General features: G+C 39.8%; 1 protein-coding gene across 8 annotated transcripts in view; it reads left to right on the plus strand.

The window, feature by feature from the left end:
* Zfand6 (zinc finger AN1-type containing 6) overlaps positions 1-14,634 on the plus strand; it is a 67,206-nt gene extending 52,572 nt beyond the window's left edge. For 6 of the 8 annotated variants that reach the window (XM_027407574.2, XM_035442407.1, XM_027407578.2 and 3 more), the window contains 6 exons: positions 2,477-2,647; positions 2,983-3,091; positions 4,097-4,197; positions 9,345-9,389; positions 12,242-12,355; positions 13,878-14,634. In XM_027407574.2, coding sequence (XP_027263375.1) covers positions 2,494-2,647; positions 2,983-3,091; positions 4,097-4,197; positions 9,345-9,389; positions 12,242-12,355; positions 13,878-14,026 — 672 coding nt within the window. In that variant the 5' untranslated portion in view covers positions 2,477-2,493 and the 3' untranslated portion in view covers positions 14,027-14,634. The remainder of the gene's footprint in view (positions 1-2,476; positions 2,648-2,982; positions 3,092-4,096; positions 4,198-9,344; positions 9,390-12,241; positions 12,356-13,877) is intronic. The other 2 variants (XM_027407579.2, XM_027407580.2) reach the window with 2 other exon arrangements.
* Positions 14,635-22,950: the final 8,316 nt, after the last annotated feature.

Below are 22,950 nucleotides of genomic sequence, written 5' to 3' on the forward strand. Positions count from 1 at the left end.
GCTTTGGAGCCTATCCTGGCACTCGCTCTAGAGACCAGGCTGGCCTCGAACTCACAAAGATTCGCCTGCCTCTGCCTCCTGAGTGCTGGGATTAAGGGCGTGTGCCACCAACGCAGGCACATAATAAAATCTTAAGGGAAAAAAAAAAAAAAAACTTGCTATGCAGACAAGACTGGACTGGCACTCACAGAAATGTGTTTGCTTCTGTACCCAAGTGCTGGCATTACAGGAGTACTCCAGGATGCCAGCTAGGACATTTTACTTTTAATGGTAGCTAATAAGCCTACAGCTTCCTTTTGTAGTCCAAAGGGCTTTATGGTTCTTGGCTCATAAATTTGGTACATCTCCACCCTCAACGATCTTTAAAACATTCAGACAGAGAAAATCTGGTTTCTGTGAACAGTGAATGCTTCTCTTAGGTGTTTACCAGATCAAGGCAATTTCAGTGACAAAGCGTTTCCTATTTTGTGTATCTTATTCTTCTTGGTCTGTAATACACAAGGATGTACTTCTAGTAACCTTGCTTGTGCTTTGATAAGCCTGCTGCTATTACTTGTTTGCTGTCATGGGTTGTTTGTGCCAAATAACCAGTTGCTTTCTGGGAGAAATAGCATGTGAAGTTCTCCCATCTGCTTTGATTGATCATCACTTTCATGTGGTTCCCAAACAGTTCCTGAGTTCCCCTGTCCCATTAGATTTTAATTTTACTCTTTAAAATTACTAATGCTTCAAAAAGTCAGTTTTCCCTAATTAGGCAAGTAGTGTCTTCATTTGAAGTTTAATAAAAAAAGAATATAACAGAAAAGACTTAGTATTGCCATTCTTGCATATGTTTTCTATTGCTATTTTATAATCAATAACTACTCCTTTAGCACCGGTTAGCAGCATATTGTATATACAGTTCACTGTGTACATTTTCACTATCAACATTTTCTCTCTGAGTAAGTCATTTAAAATTTTACTGATTCTGGAATTTTTTTGTCATTAATATTGTCATTAGTAGTTTAGAATAATGTTGGAGATTCAGGGTGTTTTCAGTTTGTCAACATCAGAAATACCTCATGAAGCACTTCTTTGTATATTCTTTGTTCCTTTTTAAATCATACTGTAGATGTTCTATAGATGATTCCAAAGGAAAAAATGGCTGATTCAGAAAGCAGTTCATTAGGGCTCTTGATGTGAATGGCTAAATTGCTTTCCAAAGTGATTGAATCCATTTCTCATTCCAACAGCATTCTGCCCAGTTCTCCATATTGTCACCAGAATGAATATTACATTCAGTGGAATTTTTTTTGGGCGGGGGATAGATATAGAGATTTTTTAAATTTAAATTACAAACAAGCTTGTTTTACATGTCAATCCCAGTTCCCTCTCCCTCCCCTGCCCCACACTAATCCCCTACCTATTCCCTTTCTGCTCCCCAGGGAGGGTTAGGCCCTTCCATGTGGGGTCTTCAAAGTCTGTCATATCAATTGGAGCAGGGCCTAGGCCCTCCCCCATGTTTCTAGGCTGAGAGAGTATCCCTCTATGAGGAGTGGGCTCCCAAAGTCCATTCTTGTACTAGGGGTAAATATTGATCCACTACCCGAGGCCTCATAGATTGCCAAGGCCTCCTCACTGATCGGGGATCTGGATCAGTCCTATGCTGGTTTCCTAGCTATCAGTCTGGGGTCCATGAGCTCCCCCTTCTTGCTCAGGTCAGCTGTTTCTGTGGGTCTCTCCAGCTTGGTCTTAACTCCTTAGCTTACCAGTCCTCCCTCTCTGCAACTGGATTCCAGGAGTTCGACTCAGTGTTTAGCTATTTGTGTCTGCTTCTGCTTCCATCAGCTACTGAATGAAGGCTCTAGGATGGCATATAAGGTAGTCATCAATCTCCTTATTGGAGAAGGGCATTTAAGATAGCCTCTCCACTATTGCTTAGATTGTTAGTTGGTGTCATCTTTGTAGATCTCTGGACATTTCCCTAGTGAAATATTTCTCCTTAAACCTATAATGGCTCCCTCTATTGTGATACCTCTTTTCTTGCTCTCCTCTATTGCCCAGACTCAACTTTGTTGAGTCAGTGGTAATTTTTAAACAGAATGAATCACAAGGTAATGTGGATTTGGAACAAAACTATAAATAGCTAGAAATTAAGTAGTATAACTTGATAGCAAAACTTAGTGATTTCTTTTTATTGTAAGAGTCCAAACTGAAGTTAATCTTTGAATGGTACAGTATCTTCAGAAAGAGGCCCTTTGCTCTAGGGAAGTTGTATATTTTCTGAGCCAGCATAGATCTGCTTACATAGGGTAGTTTGAAGTAAGAGTTAGCAAGTGTCCTTTGCTCTTTACTTTTGTCGTGTTTCTAGGGATAGCCATGGAGTGGTTAGGGAAAGGGCACATACATGGTTTTTCTTCATTATAAAAAAGCAGATTTGTATAATGTAAGACTGACGTCTTGTGGTTGAATTCTTTACCAATTCTTTAAATTTCAGGTGTGCAACAGAAGAACATGGCTCAAGAAACTAATCACAGCCAAGCACCTATGCTTTGCTCCACTGGTTGCGGATTTTATGGAAACCCTCGTACAAATGGCATGTGTTCAGTATGCTATAAAGAACATCTTCAAAGACAGAACAGTAGCAGTGGTAGAATAAGCCCACCTGGTAAGTAATCCAGATAAAGTAGTGTTCATGACAAGCTCATGGTGTATATGCAGTACCTCCTTTCACTTTCTGTAATATTTACAATGCTACATTCATATCATGAAAAAGAGAAAAAAATGCGAGGTAGGGGATACAGATATTGCTCAGTGGTAGAGCACATCCTGAGCATGTGCAAGGCCCTGAGTTTAACCCCTAGCATACCCACAAATGTTTTCCCCCATCTGCAAATTACTGCAAAGTTGTAAATTAAAGAAAACCTATATACTATGTTTTGTGGGAGATTGATCCAGACCAGGCTGCTTGAATCACTAATGTGCAATGTGCTTATATTGTAGCAGCTTCTGTCAGCAGTCTGTCGGAATCCTTACCAGTACAGTGCACAGACGGCAGTGTCGCAGGCGCTCAGTCAGCACTAGAGTCTACGTCCTCATCTCTTCAACCAGGGTAAGGTACCTTCTGAAAGGTAACTCACTAAAGAGTTTTGACCTTTTGCTTGTTTTTAATCATTTCATTAGGGAAAACTTTAAAACCATTGCAGAGTCTGTAATGTATCTAGTCTAAAACTGTATTTGACTACTTGCTACTCACTAGTTACTTTTCCTTTATTCTTCACATTGCATCCTGACCTGATGCTGAAGTTCCTTTAAACTAGCCCATATTGGGTTAGTTCTTCACATTGCAGTCCTTGGTCTACAAGTATTAGTGCCTTGAATCAGAAGAACCTTTTCTCTGACTTTTTGTTTTTATCACGAGGTAATACTTTTGTTTTGTTTTGAGCTCTGAAATCAGAGATAGAGGAATGCATACAGAAGTCTGTTTTAACCTCTGAAAGTCATGGCGCATGCCTATAATCTCAAACTTTTAAGAAATAGAGGCAAGAGGATCAGGGGCTCAACTACACAGCCAATTTGAGACTCTTCTAGACAAAGAGAAAGAGCAGGGGGGGGGAAGACCTGTTGCCATATTTTTAGTTACAAAGCAAGCTATTGAATTTTTTGCATTATGGTTTCTTTTTAAAAATCCATAGTAGATACTCACTTAACTCTGTTTAAGAGTTTCTGAAGCAAGACTGCATCTATCTACTGCATTCATGTGGTACTCAGGATGTACAAAAAGATATATGGTTTCTAAAACATAACCCTCAAGCCCAAATTAGCCTATGGTTTCCAGGCCCGGTGATTATGTTAGGTTATGAGTGTGTCTCTGTGTTCTATAGTAAGTACTACTTACTATGTCCCTTCAGTTTATTTGGATATTTCGAAGATGATCTTTTCAAATTGAATTATTACTGGGTCCAATGGCATTCACCTGAAGGAAGCAGGAGGTTCTCTTGAGCCCAGGGCTTTTAAACCATCCTGGGAAGAGTAAGCCCCTGTCTCAAAACCAAAGAAGAGAATTAATTTAAAAATTTTTATGTTAAAAAAATGAAAATATCTTTTGCTTTTCTAGCCCTGTATCAAATCAGTCACTTTTATCAGAATCTGTAGCACCTTCCCAAGTGGACAGTACATCTGTGGACAAAGCAGTATCCGAGACAGAAGACCTGCAAGGTTTGCATATGATAGAGCTTGTGTTTATTTATTAACATTTGAATTCTGTATGCCAGGTGCTAGCATAGACTTGGGTGCTAGAAAAGTACCTGCTTATAAGTACATGCTTTGATAGTTTTGAGAAGAATCCTTTATATTCTCAAATATTTAATTGACTAGAATGTTGGGATCCATTTCCCACTTACATAATTAGATCAACATAAAGAGAAGATTCAGGTCTGTTTGAAGAATATAATATGTTCTGTTATTTTGGCCATTTAAGTGTAAAAAAGTTTCTTCTCCAAGCACTGGGGCTACTGGCTTGCAGGAATCAGCTATCTTTGGCTTTGACTAATTATTTGTGGCTTTTCTTCTTGGTTGCTAGGCACTTCTCTCCCCATGTGACCTACAGTGCAGGAGTCATATCCAGCTGCTTGCATTCATAGTGTAGTACCCCATGCTCTCACACAGTTGTTCCTTAGATTTAAGCGGGCCAAGAACTCTTAGAAATTTATCTGAAGGCATTCTCAGTGAGAAGGTATTTAGGAGGTTCTTAATTTCTGCTAGGCTGTATTATCCTGTCATCTAAAGGCGTGTACTGTGCAGAGATAAGTTAAGGGGTGTGTGACACTGACAGAGTTTAAGATAGCACACTAGCCTCTGGATCATGTGTGGTGTGGGCATGCTGGTAACAGGTGATCTGGAATTTGAAGTTTGTTGAATTTTAGATTAAATAATACAGATAGTTATCTTTGGTTTATTTCTTGACCAGTCTGTGCTTGACCAGATTTACCTGTTTGTGCAGATTTTTCTGCAGGATGTGAATATGCTATTTGGCTAGCATAAATATTTTAGCCTACCCCTCATAGTACTATAAATTTATAAAGTATAATTAGTGGACAGTATTCTTGTAAACAGAAAATTTTAAGGAAAAGTAGGGGTGTGAGGTGTTTTAAATGCATAAAAGGAAAAAATATTGAGTTATCCACTAGTTATATAGTGGTATCAAAGCTTAGTTTTATAATAGTGACAGTAGTGTGATTACTTTAGACAGGGAATCTGAGAAAGGTATTGGTTCCAGAAGAAGGCTTTAAATATTTATTTTTAATTATGCATATGATCATGTGCATGTGAGGGCAGGCGCCGAGGCCTCTGATCCTCCTGGAGGCTGCAGGTAGTTGTGAGCTTCTCATTATGGGTCCTGGGAATTGAACTTGGGTCCCCTGCAAGAGTAGTATGTTCTTTTAAATGTTGAGCCATCTCTCCAGCCTGTTACAGAAAATGTTAATGAGTGAGGAAGACGTGATAAATTTAAAAATTTAGAGAGCTCATTTGTATAATGTAGGTAGGTAGAAGAAAAGCAATGAGGATTGTACTAGAAATTTAGAAGGTCAGATATAGGCTGCTAAAATGAGAGTTTGCAAGCAAAGCAAGAAGATGAGCCAGCAGTGGAACAGAAAACAGGGTTATCTATCTCAATCCTGACTAGTTTCAAGCCGTAGACACCCCAAAGAGGAGTTCTCAGGGGCAAATGGTTTGAAGAGGGAGGCTAGCAGAGAAAAAAGAGAACAGGGCTGCCTCTTTCTTACCCAAGAAGTTAATTATATGTGTCTTAGAACAGAACACCTTTTAGATTGTTGTCTGAAAAGAATTCGTAAGGATTAAAGATGCAGCTGGGGGTGATGTGTTTAAAAGTTAGAGTTTCTTTTTTACAAGTGTGCTTTGAATGACATGTAGATCAGTATTATTTAAGTTCTTAAAGACTTAGCACTCATAACTTCAGCGTAACACAATCTTTGACAAATCAAATAAAAGCTTCACTTTCACCTAAATTTAGGAAGGGATTAGGCTTTAGCTCATAGCCCCTTAACAGCCTCCTTTGACGTATGTGTGTGTTTGTGTGCATGTGGAGGCTAGAGCATAAGATGTCTCTGTTGCCACCACTTTTCTTAGTTCAGAAGAATTGGACAGAATTGACCAAGTTATGTAAAATGACTGGAGTGATTACAAGCACGTGCCACTGGATCCAGTTGTTTTATAAGCATAGGGTGTGGGGGAGTAAAATGCAGGTCCTTATGTTTGCAGAACAAGCACTTTACAAACACCTGTCTCCTCATCTAGAACAGCATCCTTTAAAACAGTTTTTATTTATTTTAAATTTAAAATATTCTCCTTTTTTGTCAACACACATATAATATGCTTCATTGTATACTTATAGACATACTTCCTCTACACATAATTTCCATGCTGACTAATCAGAGAATGTTGTTTTCATCTATTGAATGAATAAAAAGAGGCCCCTGCACCACAGGCACATGATTTGGGGAGCTGGAACCTGGCATCCATTATGGTTCTCTCCACTAGACAGTGTAGTGCTTATGGTCTGGGACTTGCTGTGTGCATCTAGCTGGCATGTCCAGCCCCCTTTGCTCCCCACGTAGGTCGGACCTACTTGTTAGGCAACCTGCCTGCTATCCATGTGTATTCCAGTGTCACTGGGGCTTTCAGAATAGCATTTCCTCTGCAGGTATTATGCTTATAATTAAAGTATGATGCCACCAAGTAGGTGCTGCTTTCATTTTGGCATCATGGCTCTAAAGAACTTTTCTCAGGCAGGCCTAAATGAAAATGTAGCTTGTTGCCGTATGTTTGCTGTTTGACTACCCTTTTTAATTAAAAAAAAAGATGGTGGTATCTCAAGCTCTGAAAAATCTAAGTCATACATACAATTCACAAAAAGTAGCTTAAAGACAAAGTACATATGCATTTTGGTGCATTCTACACTACTAGATTGGCTGCCTTGTTGAAGATAGTGCTGACCTTTGGTTGCCCTTGCAGCCCTCCAGGTCTTGAGTGGTACAGACTAAAAAGAAGGTGAGGTGTTGATATAGAGCTTCTGGTTTTGTATCTTATGCTCCTCTGACAACATTTCAGCACTGTATTTTCATTACGTTTTAATCTCAGACTTTAGAGGCATTTAAAATGAGCTGTACAAACAAAGGATATTCTTGCTTTGTGTATTACCCAAATGATTTGAGAGTTACTGAAGGCTTAGAATAAAATATGACTGTAAAGCTTTCCAGTGTAGAGTGAGTCAACTTTTTGGAGGGCTGAGCTGTCAGAAACAAAGCAGAAGGAACCAGAATTCTTAAGGAGAGCTGTTAAATCAGTAATTCATAGCAGTCAGAGGAACTGTTGGGATAACTTGAGTCTATTATTTAGGAAAGCTGATTTAGTGTAGAAATTAGGGATTTCAACAGATTTTGAAGAGTGTGTGAAAACAGCCAGGACAGTCTTGAAAAAATTACAAGACTTAACAGTTCCCAGTTCCAAACTTTATTAAAAGATACAATAATTCAAACTGAAGTGCTGTCATGAAGGTACACACAAATCAATGAAATAGTATTGATAGTCCAGGAATACATTCAGAAGCTTAAGGGCAGTTGATATTAAACAAAGGTCTAAAGTCATCCAGTGGGAACATGAAAGTCCGACCAAAAGAATGAATTAGATCCCTGTTTCATAAAAGATGTAAAAATTCACCCATAATGTAGCCAAAATCTACATGAAAATAAGCCAAGACTGTAAAAACTCTTAAAGTGTAATTTTTGTGGCTTTGGATTAAAAGTTCCTTCTATAAGACACCTAAAGTAATAGCAACCAAAGAGGATGGATGAATGACTTTTGTTTTCATGAAAAGAATAGAAAATCACAGAAAATGGTTTACATCATGTATCTAGTAGAATGCTTAAAGAAGTAAAATTTCCTGCTGGGGGATGTAGCTCAGAGGTAGAGCACTTGGGCAGCATGCATGGGATTCTAGCTTAAATCTGTGGTAGCTATGAAAATAAGGAAAGAGAGAGTGAAAGAAAGCAGAATATGGCAAGCCAGTGAAAAATAGGTAGAACAGTGCTCAGTGGCTAAGAGCATTTGATGTTCTTGTAGAGGACTGGGTTCAATTCCCAGGACCCACATGGTGATTTGTAACCATCTATCACTCCAGTTCTAGCTCCAAAGGCACAAAAGTATGTGCAGGCAAACACCCTCACATAAAATAAAATATGATATTTTTAAGGGGAAAAAAAATAGACAGAGGGTCTGAGTAGATATTTTTCCAAAGATGTACAAACTGACAGCCAGTGAAAGGACAATCAGTAGTCACAAGGGAACTTCAAAAGCATACTCATAATGAATTAACACATGGCCCCCCGCAGAGTACTACAAGCAGTAGCAATAACAAGTTCTTTTGGTGTGTGTAAACTGGAACACTTGTACATTATGGAAATTCAGAATAGTGTAGATACTTTGGAAAGCAGTCTGGAGTTTCTCAAAAGTTAAGGATAATTGCCAGCTGAACTAGCATCTTCCCTCTTAAAGAGAATAAAAGCATGTCCTTGCTTGGTGCTGGAGCTCACTGGAGCAATAACTGGAGTTGTTCTTGCCTTCCACCTGTGTGGCTTCTGGAGATTGGATTCAGGGTGTCAGGTGTGGCAGCAAGCAGCCAGCCTTACCTGCTGAGCCATCTTGCCAGGCCTGTTTCTACTTAATATGATTCCTAGAAAATAATAAAAATAGGACTTCTTTCTTTTGTTTGCTAGTATCAGAGCTAGTCTGGTTTTCTCTTGGAGGTTTTTTTTTTTTCTCATTTTACATAGAATTTTTACTGGGAGGAGCTTAAATTGCATTCAATTTAGACCCACCTATAAGAAAATGAGGTCTCTTTTGAAAGGAAAACTAAAGTTATCCCAGTTGGTGGTTTTAGCCGTCTGCATTAAGTCTGTTCTGTGTCAGCACGGGGTTCAGAGTGAAGTAAGCAGAACAACTGCACTCCTCAGTTTTGACCCTTCGCTGGGCTGGAACTCCGTGGTAGAGTGCTTGTCTTAACGTGCTTGGGCTCTGCAAATGCTGCACACCAAAAAAGCATTATCTGATTCTTGAGAATTGTCAAGACTGTTCGAGAGAAAAAAATATATATCATAGTATATAGAGATAGTGTATCCACCACCAAGAGAAAGTGGGCATATATATTAAGATAGTGTTTTGGGTTACCTGTTAATGTCGTCCTGAATTCAGTTTGGATTTTCACTGTGTTTATGAATATGCCCCAGATAGTGTTTAAATCATGTTGTGTACTTACTATTACATTTGTATTCTTTTTCTGTTTACAGGACCCAGAGCAGAGGGCCTTGTTCCTCTTGAATGTGATCCTCCATGTGGGTAGTTAAACCACTCTTACCTGTCCAGTGCTTTAGAAGTCTCTTAACAACAGTGGCCAGTAGACTATGTCTAGTCAGAGTTCAGTTATCAGTTTAGCTGGCAAGCATAGTACTGTTGATTTTGCTGCCTTTATGTTGTTACATTGGCCTCACCAGAGACCAGTGGGTATGACATAGACAGTCCACCTGTTCTTAATTACTAACAATACGCAGTATATTTCTAATTCTCATTTCCCTATCTAGTTCTAAACAAACTGTCCTTAACTTTAAACTCAGTTATGGTTCTTTGGCTTCTCTACTACTAGATAGCTCTATTCGGGATTGATTCATATAAACAGAATTGGATAAGGCATTCTGTGCTCTTAAATCTCACATATAAACCAGGGAAACAGTAATTTCTTGCACTCAGTCTTTGACAGAGTACTCATGTATTGCTTGTGAGTTAAGTTTGTGCTGATAGTTTGGGATAAGCAGATACTCCCATCATCTCTCGGGCTATATCTGATACTCACCTCTGGCTTATGTGCTTTTTCAGACAGCCGACTAGTCTTTAACTTCAAAGTTACATCTACCATCAGTACTTTGCCTTAGTCTTCGGGGCTAATCAGCAAGTTTCTCTCTTGAGATGTGTGACACAACTTGTGTTCAGAGGAGGGACATGAATTTTTACTCTTCTCCATTTCTGGATACTTGTCAAAATTTCCCAGTATTTACACCAATTTCATTTAGAAATCTGTGATAGTGTTACTGACATAAACAAAGCATTAGTTTGTTTGACTGCCTTTTTTTTTTAGAGAACAGATAGATGCATGGCTTACAGATTTTAAAGAAAATAAATGTACAGGCTTATTTCTGATTACAGTTTAAATTATTTTGAGCTCTGTTTAGAGACAAAGACTAAAACAAGACATTCACCCCCTTGTCCACAGTGAGCTCACATACTAAGGGTGCTTTTTATAGAAAATAAAAAAGTTTGTGTCCCTGTTTTTTGTTTTTGTTTTTTGTTTTTTTTTAAATACAATGTGGCCAGGTGTGGTGGCTCACACCTGTAATCCCAGCATTTGGCCAGGCAGGAAGACAATGAGTTTGAGGTCAGCCTGGGCTACAGAGTAAGACCCTGTCTCAGATGCTGTGAGAAATAAGGGTGTGTGTTAGTAGAAGTTTCTCTGGCCTGGGTTTAGTTTGTTTAGTGGAGAAGTTGTGCTGCAAAATTCTTCATTACCATACATTCACCACTCATTAATAATGTATGGTGTTTTGTCTGGTATTATATTTTGTTTACTATTAGATGAGTTATAACATAAGTAAGTTATAATCCACTAACAAGTATTTGAGTATCTGCTTATAAGTGGCTGGCTGTGGAAATGCCCTACATAGGTACAATGGATGACTTAATGCAGATCCACAGACATTTATTTATTCCTTGAGTGACAGAGGAATCATGATAGGCTCTGGTAACTGGATGATGGGACAGGTTTCTGCCCTCAAAGAATTCACTTAAGCCAGGTTAAATAGACAGTTACAGGAGCTTAGAAAGGACCATAGGAGCACAGAATAGAGAGGAGACTGTAGGGGTGGGATACACCAGTATAAACAGGTAAGACAAGATGGAGTTAGTTGCTAAAGATCAGGCACAGCAAGGACCTCAAAAGAGCCTAACAGCTGATAGAGATGTGAAAAAGGAAGTCAGTCACTGCAGTGTGGCTCAAGCATGTGGCAGCTTAAGGAATGATGTGATGTGACCAGGGAGAGAGGGTGACAGGAATGGTGAAGATGGATCCCTGGAATAGTAGGGAACCATGAGAATGTTTTAACCTATGTGCTTTTCACCTACAACAGATGAAGCAAGGGTTTTAGGGTGGAAAGCTACAGAGTGTTGATGAGAGAAAGTTATTGGATTGTGACTATAATGAACACACGTGGTTGAAATGGGAAAGTCTTTTGGGGTAGCTTACAGACATGCGCCAGAAAAGTGGTGACTCCTGGGAAAGGCCCTGGTTGTGACAAAATGGGCAAGTCGGCTACTTACTGTTTTCAAGCTAGATGCCATGTGTATTGAGCAAGGTTGCAGACTGTCTCTGGGACACTCAGGAGGGCCAGGGTGACAAGTAACAGAAAAGGGCACATTAACAGGGTTTAGTAACAGTGACCCAAACTGAGTTGCAGTGCGTCTGCTCTTGATTTTAGTATGAAAATTCATTGTTTGTTGTTAGTTTTAATCTTAAGGTTTTCTTGTGTCTGATTGTTTTTCCTAGCATTTTAAGTGCTTTGGGAGTAAGGATAAGGTTGAGAAAGAGTCTCATTTTGTTGCTTTGGCTGGCCTTTTATTTTGTAAATAGGTTCAAACAGCAGTCTTCTGGATTGTAGACATGTGCCACAATACTTGGCTTAAGTCGTTTTTTGTGAAACATTCTGAGAACATTGGTATTCCTGCTTTCTGAGAAGTCTATGTAGACCAGTCGTGAACAGGGTTAAGTTTTCATACGGCTGTTTTCTTCTTGTACATTCCCTTAGACTTCCTAAGTAATCAGTGTCTGTGTCTGTCTCTTCTGTCTCCTCACCTTCCCCACTTTAGATTCCAAAGGAAGAAAATCTGTAAGCCACTGTTTAGAATCACTATTTGTGTGTTATATATTACCTTCTACCTATGTGTATATATATTTAATGAAAAGAGGGTCATGTTTTATAAATAGCACATATTTATGAATATCTTTCCTGACCTATAAATCAGTTCCTTGGCTAGTGTTTAAATTAAAAATCCAAGGGATGGTATGGGTTAAGGGCTAACCATCACCCAAACACCAAATGTTACTGAATAATTAAATTTGCTACCTTTCTGTTTTTGTCAGCTTCAGTATCAGATACAACACAGCAGCCATCCGAAGAGCAAAGCAAGTCTCTTGAAAAACCAAAACAAAAAAAGAATCGCTGTTTCATGTGCAGGAAGAAAGTAGGACTTACTGGTAAGGGCCTCCTTGGATGAGTTAAAGTTAAGATCATGTTTTGATTAACTTATATGAACTGTTACTAGACAGTTAAGATTGCTGCTGCCTCTGTGAGCATTGATGGTGGATACGAGCCTGTCAGCTTCTGTATTTTTTTTAAGCATTACAAATTCATGTCAACTGGGTTTGACAGTTAAAGACAATGTGGCGAATGCTGGTGATGGGCAGAGGTGTCTCCTGCCTTCAAGGAGATGGTATTTTGGAGGGGCTTTGGTAAGCTGTTAAGTACTGTATGTAAAATGGTGTTGACCATGGACCATGTATGGTCAGTCAGAAAAGTAGCATACTGTAGTGTAGACAACATTACTGGTGCATACCTGGTGTTGTAACTCAATTGTCAAGATTGTTAAAGGGGACTATTGAGAAGCATTTAGCAAAGAATGTATGTTGAGTGCAGTCAGACTGCTCTGGGCATTTGGGGACAGGCTGTCTGTGATCAGTTTACGTAAACAAAGGGGATTGGAGGCCTGTCAAGCAAAGTGCAACATCCTCTCTGATGAGGGAGCTATGGGCTAAAGGCCAGGGCAAGCTTTGTACTGGGCTTCACTGGAAACTGATACAGCTACAAAGAGTTTTGCTGATTGTTTACTTAGGCATTGTACCAAATACTTGTATAAAAATCAGAAATATGGACAAAGATGAGTAAGATTTTTAGTGAAAATTATGCTTCAGATGGGGACATGGTTAGCATATGCCTGTAATCCCAGCACTTGGGAAGTGGGCACAGAAAGATCAAGGCCAGCATATGCTACATCAGATCCTATCTCACAAAAATAGAAAAGAAAATGATGCCTTAGGATCACTTCATGCTAAAGAATAGGTTGACACTGAGGAAGGAGACTAAAGTATGATGTTAAAGTTAATTTAAAACATATTTAGTATCAAACACATCCTTTAAAAGTTTCATAGAGTTTTAGACTTCTTGACTATAGTTTTCATCTAATTTGGCTATTGCTTGCTTCAGTTTTCTTTTTTCAAATATTTGTTTATATATTTTATGTATATGAGTGCTCTGCTTCATGTGCACCAGAAGAAGGAATCTGATCTCATTACAGGTGGTTGTGAGCCACCATGTGGTTGCTGGGAATTGAACTCAGGACCTCTGGAAGAGCAGCCAGTGCTCTTAACCTCTGAGACATCTCTCCAGCCCCCAGGACTTGTTTTTAAATTATGCGTTTTCAGTTTTTAAAAAAAATCTATTTTCAATTTAGCAGTCTTTTTCATAGGAAGAAATTGTGGCTGTATCACAGATGAAGCCAGTGTAGAGAAGCAATCAAGGCTTGCCCTAGTTCAAACATGTATTTGTAGATAAGAACAAGAAAGAAAACTCTCTTCTAGTGAGCTGAGAATGTAGCTCTGGAACTTGACAGTGATTCTGCATAGACTTAAATACAGTGTTTCTTAGCATGAACTGTGGGAAGAACTTACCATCTCACCCTCCTGTCTAACCCATGCTGTGCACATATTCATCCATTTCCAGGGTTTGAATGCCGGTGTGGAAATGTTTACTGTGGTGTGCACCGATACTCAGATGTACACAATTGCTCTTACAATTACAAAGCTGATGCTGCTGAGAAAATCAGAAAAGAAAATCCAGTAGTTGTTGGCGAAAAGATCCAGAAGATTTGAACTCCTGCTGGAATACAAAATCCTTTGACCATCTGCAAACTAAAAATTGACTTGAGGTTTTTTTTCCTAGTCCTTGGGAATGTAGAGCACCGTATCTTGCATAGACCTTTGAATCATGCATGTCATCAGAAGAATAGATTTTTGTTTTTGTTTTGAAAATGACTCTGAACATTTATTTCCATTGCAGTTTCTGTGGCTGAAAAGAAGTATTATCCTTTTAAGATCATTTTAATTTTAGTTGAGTGCAGAGGGCTTTTATAACAAATGTGGAGAAATTCTCTGGAGGGCTGTGGTTTTTCCAGTATTAAACATGCATGTGTTGATCTTGCAGTTTATTTCTCATTGTGTATGTATATATAGCTTTTCTCTGCAGCACGATTCCCCTTTGATAATGCCCTTCTGGGCACAACTAGTTATCAGTAACTGAATGTATCTTAATCACTATGGCTGCTTCTGTTTTGTTTTGTTTTTCATTAACAGAGGTTATACATATGTTAGCATATAGTTTCTTTGCACCCATTATTTATGTCTGAATCATTTGTTACAGGAGAATATGTGCTGATGAGATTCTAAATTTATGGGATTTCCTTTTTTTTTTTTTTTTTTAAGCAAGGGAAAGAGAAGCTGAATGCATTTCACTGCTGACTGCAAGTTTCTTTCAGATTATTGTTCATTGGTCTGTGTGTGCACAATATAAAGGATGATCTGAAGTCATTGTGCTGTATTTATGTTTATTCACCAGTCTTTGATTAAATAAAAAAAGAAAACCAAGAAAAAAGTGCTGTTTTTTTTTCTTTTTGATAGTTAATTTTCTCTTTTTAAATCTTTTACAGTAAGTTTTGCTTTCCTAATTTGGTAAGAGTACACTTTTTGTCTCACATCTATTCATGCTAATTTGTTATGACAAATTATATTCCTATGAGTTGAAGACCTTAGCATTTTTTCAAAACTAGGTTACTGAGCTGTCATATATTCTGGCCCTCATCTGACTGTCCTGCACTCTAGCACACCAAATTAACATCCAGTGGGGGGCTTCTTTATTCCGTAGCATTAAAGACATCCAAACTGTGCATCAGTAGAAGATTTATAAACTAGAAATTATAAACTCTCCAGAGACCTATTTATCCTCTGGTTTCCAAACTTTTCTGGAAGTTAGCCTATTTAAAAAACTATGGCTATACTTTACAATACAAATTCTTTGGTGTAAAATTTTGCCAGGCATTGATGGCGTATGCCTTTAATCCCAGCACTCGGGAGGCAAAGGCAGGCAGATCTCTGTGAGTTGGAGAACAGTCTGGTCTACAAGAGCTAGTTCCAGGACAGCCTCCAAAGCCACAGGGAAACCGTCTTGAAACCCCCCCCCCAAAAAAAAAATTCTTAATTTTAATTACTGACTAATGTATATAAGATTGTTTAATATTAAAATTATTTAGATTTAAATGAGGACTAGCCACTGTGACTGTCTCCATAGATTTGAATAAAGTCAGCCAGGCATGGTGGTGTATGCCTGTAATTCCAGCACTTACCAGACAGATCACTACAAGTTCAAGGCCAGTCTGGTCTATATAATAAACTTCAGACCTGGATAATAAAGTGAGAATTTATCTAGAAAAGGAAGGGAAAAAGAGCCCCTTTTCATAATCAATAAAATAACACGACTAGAAAGGGCTTGATTGATTGGTTAAGAGTCTGCTATGTCCCAGCCTTGGATTTAATATGTAACATATTTGAGAGGTATAAAAGGTAGTGTATATAATGCTGGGGATGGGGCCCAGACTGCATGCTAGGCAAGCACTCTACAGACCTACATCCTACGCAAGGATTTCTTGGGGCCAGTGAAATAGCTAAGTGCATGAAAGTGCTTGCCACAAAAGTCTGTTTCAGAACCAAACTCCAGAGACCTTCACCACACTCATGGACCACATACACAAAATAGTAAATTTATAAAAACAAAACTAGGTTTGGCAGTGGTGTTGCATGTCTGTAACCCCAGCACTTGGGAGACAGAAGCAGGTGGATCTCTGTGAGTCTGAGGCCAGCCTGGTCTACAGAGTGAGTTCCAGGACAGCCAGAGCTACACAGAGGAAACCCTATCTTTAGAAACAACAATAAAAAACTATAGAAGGGATTTTCTTTAAGCTGATAATGTCTGTGTAAAAGCTATCAATCAGAAAAACCAAGTGTCTACCAAAAAATACAAACTGTTTCAAAGTGAGCCAGACAAGGTGTCATTTTACTTTGTGTATTGGAATGGTGCTGTTGCACATCCTAGCCACCGGTGCAAGACACCATGAGCCAGAAGCAGCGCTCAAGGTTTGAACATTTTATGATTTTTTTTTTTTAAATGGCAAACCTTAATCCAGAAACACTAGACACAATTAAGGTTTAGTTAGGTGGCAAGATAGAATGCCAGTTTTCACAGTTTTATACCTGTTAACGAAAAAACCAGAGGACATCCTTCCACAGTAGTGTCTGAACAGTACCGGTTACCTTGATGTTGCAATGGAACACACTAGATTGCCTAGCAAAAGACCAAAGTGAACTCTGGTGTCAGGTAAAGATAGTTTGTGGCTTCAGGGAAAGGAAACATAGCTGGATGAAATGGTTGTTCAGAAAAAGGAAATTGATCCTTTCACACTATAGAGAACATGTTAAAAAGATTAATACTTAGACCATCTAACAGACCTTAAGATACTTACCTTTAGAGAAGAACATGGGGAGACAGGTTACTTAGTGCGAGAAGCTACAGTGCAAATCAAGACAAGGAGATAACCTATCACTTGCCAAAAATTGAAGCCTAGCAGTAGCAGTGTTGGAGGGTTTCTATTCTGCTGTTAGTGAACATTGGTTTGACTCTCAAAGTTGATACCTTTTAAAGCTGCTTTTAATACACCCTGTTCTTCAGAAGTTTCCCTACACACACATATGAAAAGGTCCTTACTGAAGAATGGTGGCTAGAACATGAGGTCCATACAATGTGTAAAACAGGAGCAAGGGTGCAGCTGAGTGAAGAACATGCTCGGGGCTCTGTTCAGTACTCTGCAATGCGGGGAAGTGGGGTCTGAAAATGAACCTCTTACAAATTGTAGTGAAGTTAATACGAGAAGGATAGTGATCCAAAATAGCTGTGTCCTTAGATGACAGGCAGCATAGGCTGGTGACTGTTGACAGCTTTTGGGGTAGCAGGTTAAGATACTCCAATAAGCAAAAGAAGGCTTTCTAAGCCAATGCTGAGTGTCCTGAACCAAGGATTATGATTAATCATGTTTCCTTTAACTGAAGATGAGTATTAAAAAGGAAAATTAATTATAAAGCTGTTTGATGACCCCATTTTGAAATTGGGGCTGGTGCATGAAAGGACTCATGAACCAGCTTGTTACTTTGTTTTGAGATAGGGTTTCTCTGTGTAACCCTGACTGTCCTGGAACTCACTTTGTGTTCTTATTGTGATATAAACACCATGACCAATAGCAACTTGGGAGGAAAAGGTTTATTTAGCTTTTAAGTCCCAGATCCCCGGGTATCAGTGGTTGAGGGAAGTCAGTGCAGGAACTGAAGCAGAAACAATGGAGATGCAGCTTACTGCCTTGTTCCCTGTGAGTTGCTTGGTTTACTTTTCTTATACAGACCCAGATCACCTGCCGAAGGGTGGCACTGCCCACAACTGGATAGGTGCGGGGCTCTCCTACATCATTAAGAAAATGTCACAAACTTTCCTACTGGCTAATCTGATGGAGGCATTTTCTCAACTGAGGTTCCTGTAACATCAAAAATAAAAGACCCAGAGACTGGTTTTGGGGTTCAAGCTGAAGATGAGATAAGCAAAGCAGCTAGCCACTGGCTCTTGTCTCTACCTCAGCTCAGACCAAAGGGGTGATCCTCAAACTGGTCCCCATTTCACCACTCCTCAGATTCACAGACTGCTTTGCTCTCTTTAACGTGGCTAGAGACTAATCTAAGACTGAATGTCTCTACCTTTTATACTTCTCAAATCCTGAGATTAAAGGTGTGAGCTCTGATTCACTCTCCAGTGGCCCAGGGTGGTCCTGAGCTCAGAGATCCATGTCTACCTCTTAATCCTCAATCCTGGGATTAAAGATGTGTATCACCACTGCCTGATTTCTATAGCTTGAGTCTGGCTTTGCTTTCTGAATCCTCAGGAAATCTTTAATAAATCATAATCCTTCCTGGTGGATTGTATAATCACCCCCTTGTAGGTAAACTAGTGAGTCTAAACACTTAAAAAATTAGACAAATTCTCTGCAATCTCATGTAGAATGCAGTGGCAGAGGGAATGCTTGCTTTTTTTTTTTAAGATTTACAAATTTCATGTGTGTATTTTGCCTGCACATATGTATGTGCACCTTGTGCCTGCCTGGTATTTGCAAAGGCATCATGTCATCTAGCTGGAATTACAGGTGGTTGTGAGCCACTATATGGGTGCTAGGAACGTAATTTGGATTCTGTGTAAGAGCAGCAAGTGTTCTTAACCACTGAGCCATCTCTCCAGTCCTGACAAACTGCTTCCTAATATATTCTACCAAATACAGTATGATATAATAGATAGTGCTTCTCATAAATGTCAGTGTGAAAGTCCTTAACAAAAACCTGGCCAGTAGAACCTAAAGGTGTATTTTAAAAACTACACAATCAGGCAGGACTTATTCTTGGTCTATGGAACTAGTTGTACATCTGAGATCACTTCAGTCTAAGTAAGAAAAATCATGGTCATATTGACAGATCCAGGAAAAATATAACAAAACCCAACTCCCATTCATGACAAAAATGAAACTACAAATATAGAGAAACTTTATAGATTAAAAGAAAAGGAAAAATATACCCCAAACCTACCTAATATACTAAGTGAGAACATAGATACTTTCCCTCTGAGGTAGAATGAGGCAAAAATGTTCCCCCATTTCCATCCTATTTCGTATTGCTCCACTAATGTAATAGGAAAAGCTACTCAGATTGAGAAGGGAGAGAGAACCTGTATTCATTTGCAAATGGCACATCCTCTATACAGAAAGCCTAAAAGAATTAGCATAAGTCTGGTAACTAGAAGCAAGTACGTTGTTTGCAATATATGAACAAGTCAGTGTTCATACCAGCCAGAATGCTTTGAATAAGAAATTAATCATTTGAATTACCTTCAAAAAAGTTGTAAGTCTAGTAAAGTATAAGATTTATGTCAGGAAAAGACTAAAACTAATGACAAATCAAAGATAGATGGAACATGAGAGCTGGTCCATAGTCATTGATGGAGAGACTGCTCTCCACTCTGACTAGTAAATTCAGTCTAATACAATAATCCCAACAAATTATATTTTGGACATCAACATGACAACAAAGGTCCAGAATAGCCATTACAATTTTTTTTTTTAAGCCACAAGGTGAAAGTTGATACAGACTTCAAAATTTAACTACATTGCTCCCATAATGAAGAATGATATTGGCAGAATAATATATCTGCAACAGATGAGTTCAGAAATAAACCAGCATAAATAAAATTAGCAGATACCACAAAAGAGAAAGACCCTTTGATGAGCCTTCTTAACCAGCAGTGAGAGATGATGGGGTGGGGGGAGGATAGGACATGTGAGGAGAGGACAGAAAAACTGGGTAAAAATAATTGAAAAGTTTATATGTAAAGACTAATTAATGTTGACAGATGGTGGTGGTGCACACCTTTAATCTCAGAACTCAGGAGGCAGAGGCAGGTGGATCTCTGTGAGTTCGAGACCAACCTGGTCTACAAAGCAAGTTCCAGGACAACCTCCAAAGCCACAGAGAAAACCTGTCTCCAAAAACAAAGACAAAAAAAGAATGATTAATGTCTTCAAAGAGTATACAAATAACCAGATAAAGGAAGGAAATCCATTTAGGACTCAGAGAAGAGTCAGCAACACAAATGAGAAAGTAAGCAAAATGGATGACAAATTCAGCAAGAGAATTGTTTGTTTTGAGATAGAATCTCACTGTGTAGCCATGGCTGGCCTGGAACTCATTAGGTAGACCAAACTGGTTTCAAACTCACAGAGATCCATCTGCCTCTGCTTCCCAAGTACTGTGATGAAAGACAAGCTTTAAAAAAAAAGTAAAAACATAACACAACTTCCAAGATTTAGGCAAGAGACCAAATCGAGGAATCCATGGGGTAGAAGGATCTGAAATAACTAAAAACACATGCACTTAAAGAAATTAGAGGAGAAAAAAAAATTGATGCTACAGAAAGAATCCAAGTGCAAGGGACATTTAGAAACCCCAATCGGCATGACCAGACATAATGAACTTCATTATATAGTGTACAAAAGTACAAAAGAACATCAAAAGTAAAAGAAAAGTGACAAGTCACAAAGGCAAACATATCAGAATAACATCAGACCTTTCAACAGAAATCCTGAACGTCATCAGGAAAGCATGGGATGATAGATTTCAAGTTCTGGAGGTAAATAACCACCAACATATCACAACTATCTTTTAAGAAATAAGGCCATTTCAAACTAGCACAAAATATTGCAATTCATGATCACAAGCCAGCACTACAGAGTGTACTTGGAGAATCCTAGAGAGAGAGAGAAATAGGCTTAGCCAAGAGAACACAGTAAAGAATAAATTTCATGAGCAAAGAAGAGCTAAGGAACAACCCATTGTATCCAACACAATAAACAAACTCCTGATCCAAATAAGGAAGAAAAGAATGAACATCCCAATCAATCAGAAAACCAACAACAAAATTTCTAGGAATTGACACAGCTCTCTCAGTAACAGCCTGAATTGCTGGGCATGGTGATGCCTATCCTCTAGGTACTCAAGAGGCTGAGGTAGCCATAACTTTGAGGCTAACCTGGACTACTTAGTGAGTTCCAGATCAGCCTTAGCACCAGAATGAGAACCTTGACTAAAACAAAAGTAATGATAAAGACAATGAATGACCTGAAGTAAATTATCTTTAACTCTCAATTCAAAGAAGCACATTAGTTGATTAAAAAACAAGATTCAACTGTCTCTTGCCTCCACAAACATACCTGTCTGGCATCAATTTACCAAGAGAATAGAAGCCAGCATGACTATTCAGACAACAAAAAAAAAAAAAAAAAAAAAAAGACATCAAACCAAAACTTGGAGACAAAGTCACTACATACTAGTAAAAAGAATCTGCTGAAGAGATATAGCAATCATAAATACATAAGCACTCAAGTTTGGATGGAACTCTTGTTTCATAGAACAAACACCAATGGATTTTAAAAGATCAGATAAATTCTGATATAATAATTTTGGGTGACTTTGATATCTTGCTCATCAGTAGGTAGGTAGGTCATACAGAATAAAAATTGAAAAACTTCAGGAGGTCAACCTAGATGAAGCCAATTTAACAGACATCTACAGAATATTGCATCTGTATACTTTTCTCGTTGCTGTGACTAGATACTTGACGAGAGGGTACTTAAGGGTAGAAGGGTTTAGAGATGCAGCCGCATAGTGGAGGGAAGGAACCTGGGAAGGCATGGCAAGGAGTGAGGGAAGAGGCTGATCACATTGCATCCACAGCCAGGAAACAGAGGAAGATCAATGCTGGCACCTTTCACTTATAGAAGGCCTCCAGCCCAAGGGGTAGTGCTGCCTACATTCAGTTAACCATTTCAAAACACACAGGCAGGCATAGGTGTGTTTCCATTGTGATTCTAAATCCAATAGTCAAGTAGACAATTTTAAACAATACATCCTCCAACAGCTAGGCACATTCTCAGCAGCCCATAGAACTTTCCCTGAAATAGATCACAATTTAGGCCCTAAGCACGTCTCCGCAAATAAAAAAAAGAATTCAAATAATCCTTTGTATTTTATCAGATTGCGCCCTGAAGCATTTGCACCAACACACACACACACACACACACACACACACACACACACACACACACACACACACACACACACACACACACACGGGTGCGCGGAGCGTGTATGCCAGGTACTATCCAAGGCAGTCAACCAACATTAACTAATTGAATTCTTGTATTTACTCAGTAGCGGACCTCCCACTAGTATTTTACGGGAAAAAGCGGAGGCAGAAGAGCCCTGAGAGGTTAAACACAGGCGCATCACACTTTTTCCGGATGTTGGCTCCAACTCGGCACTTCACCAGCAACAGCCTTGGAAGCGTCTTTGCGGCCCAGAGCAAGCAGGTGAGCTGGGGACAAAGGCGTCTGCAGTATCCAATGAGAACATATTTGAGAGTTATAAAAGGAGGAGCTGGAAGCAACCCTGGTCAGAAGAATGGGAGTCACCGGGTGGATCCCCAAGTGCAAACTGGAGGTGGGGCCCGGGAAAAAGCCCGGCTCCTAGGGAGGCGGGGCTGCTTTGAAGAATGGCGGGGCCTCAGAGATAGTGGCAATGAAGCACCAACAGGGGCGGGGCCTTAGAGCGAGAGCGTTGTAGGTGAGAACGAATACCTGGACCCAGGTGTTGGACCGGGTAGGGCGCCCTATGGACTTAGCGGCGGAACGGTCCGGGTTCCGGGATGGAGAGGGGGCAGGACCAAGGCGGGGCGTGAATGAGGCAGGGATTCAGGGGCGGGGCGATACCGGGGTTCCGGCCATTTCAGGGGCGGATAAAGAGGGCTGTCTTATGAGGCGGGATGGGTGCGGTGGTCTCGGGTGCTGGGAGGTCTCAGGAAAGAAGAATGCGGTCGTCCTGGGGGAAGTGGGGGGACGGGAGGACGGTCAGCAGGTTCCGGGGTGGAAGGGAACCTTAATGGGGGCGGGCCTGGAAAAGAGGCGGGGCGGTCGAGGGGCATGGGAATGGGGTGGTCCCGGGGCGGGTGCTGGGTGGGCTCGGAGGTAAGGGAGGCGCGTAGAATGCGGGGCGGTCCGGGGACCGGTGCTAAAATGGTGCCTGTGGTGGGGAGGCGGTCCCGAGGGGCG

This window comes from Cricetulus griseus, chromosome 3 (genome assembly GCF_003668045.3).
Source record: "Cricetulus griseus strain 17A/GY chromosome 3, alternate assembly CriGri-PICRH-1.0, whole genome shotgun sequence".
Taxonomy (NCBI): Eukaryota; Metazoa; Chordata; class Mammalia; order Rodentia; family Cricetidae; genus Cricetulus; species Cricetulus griseus.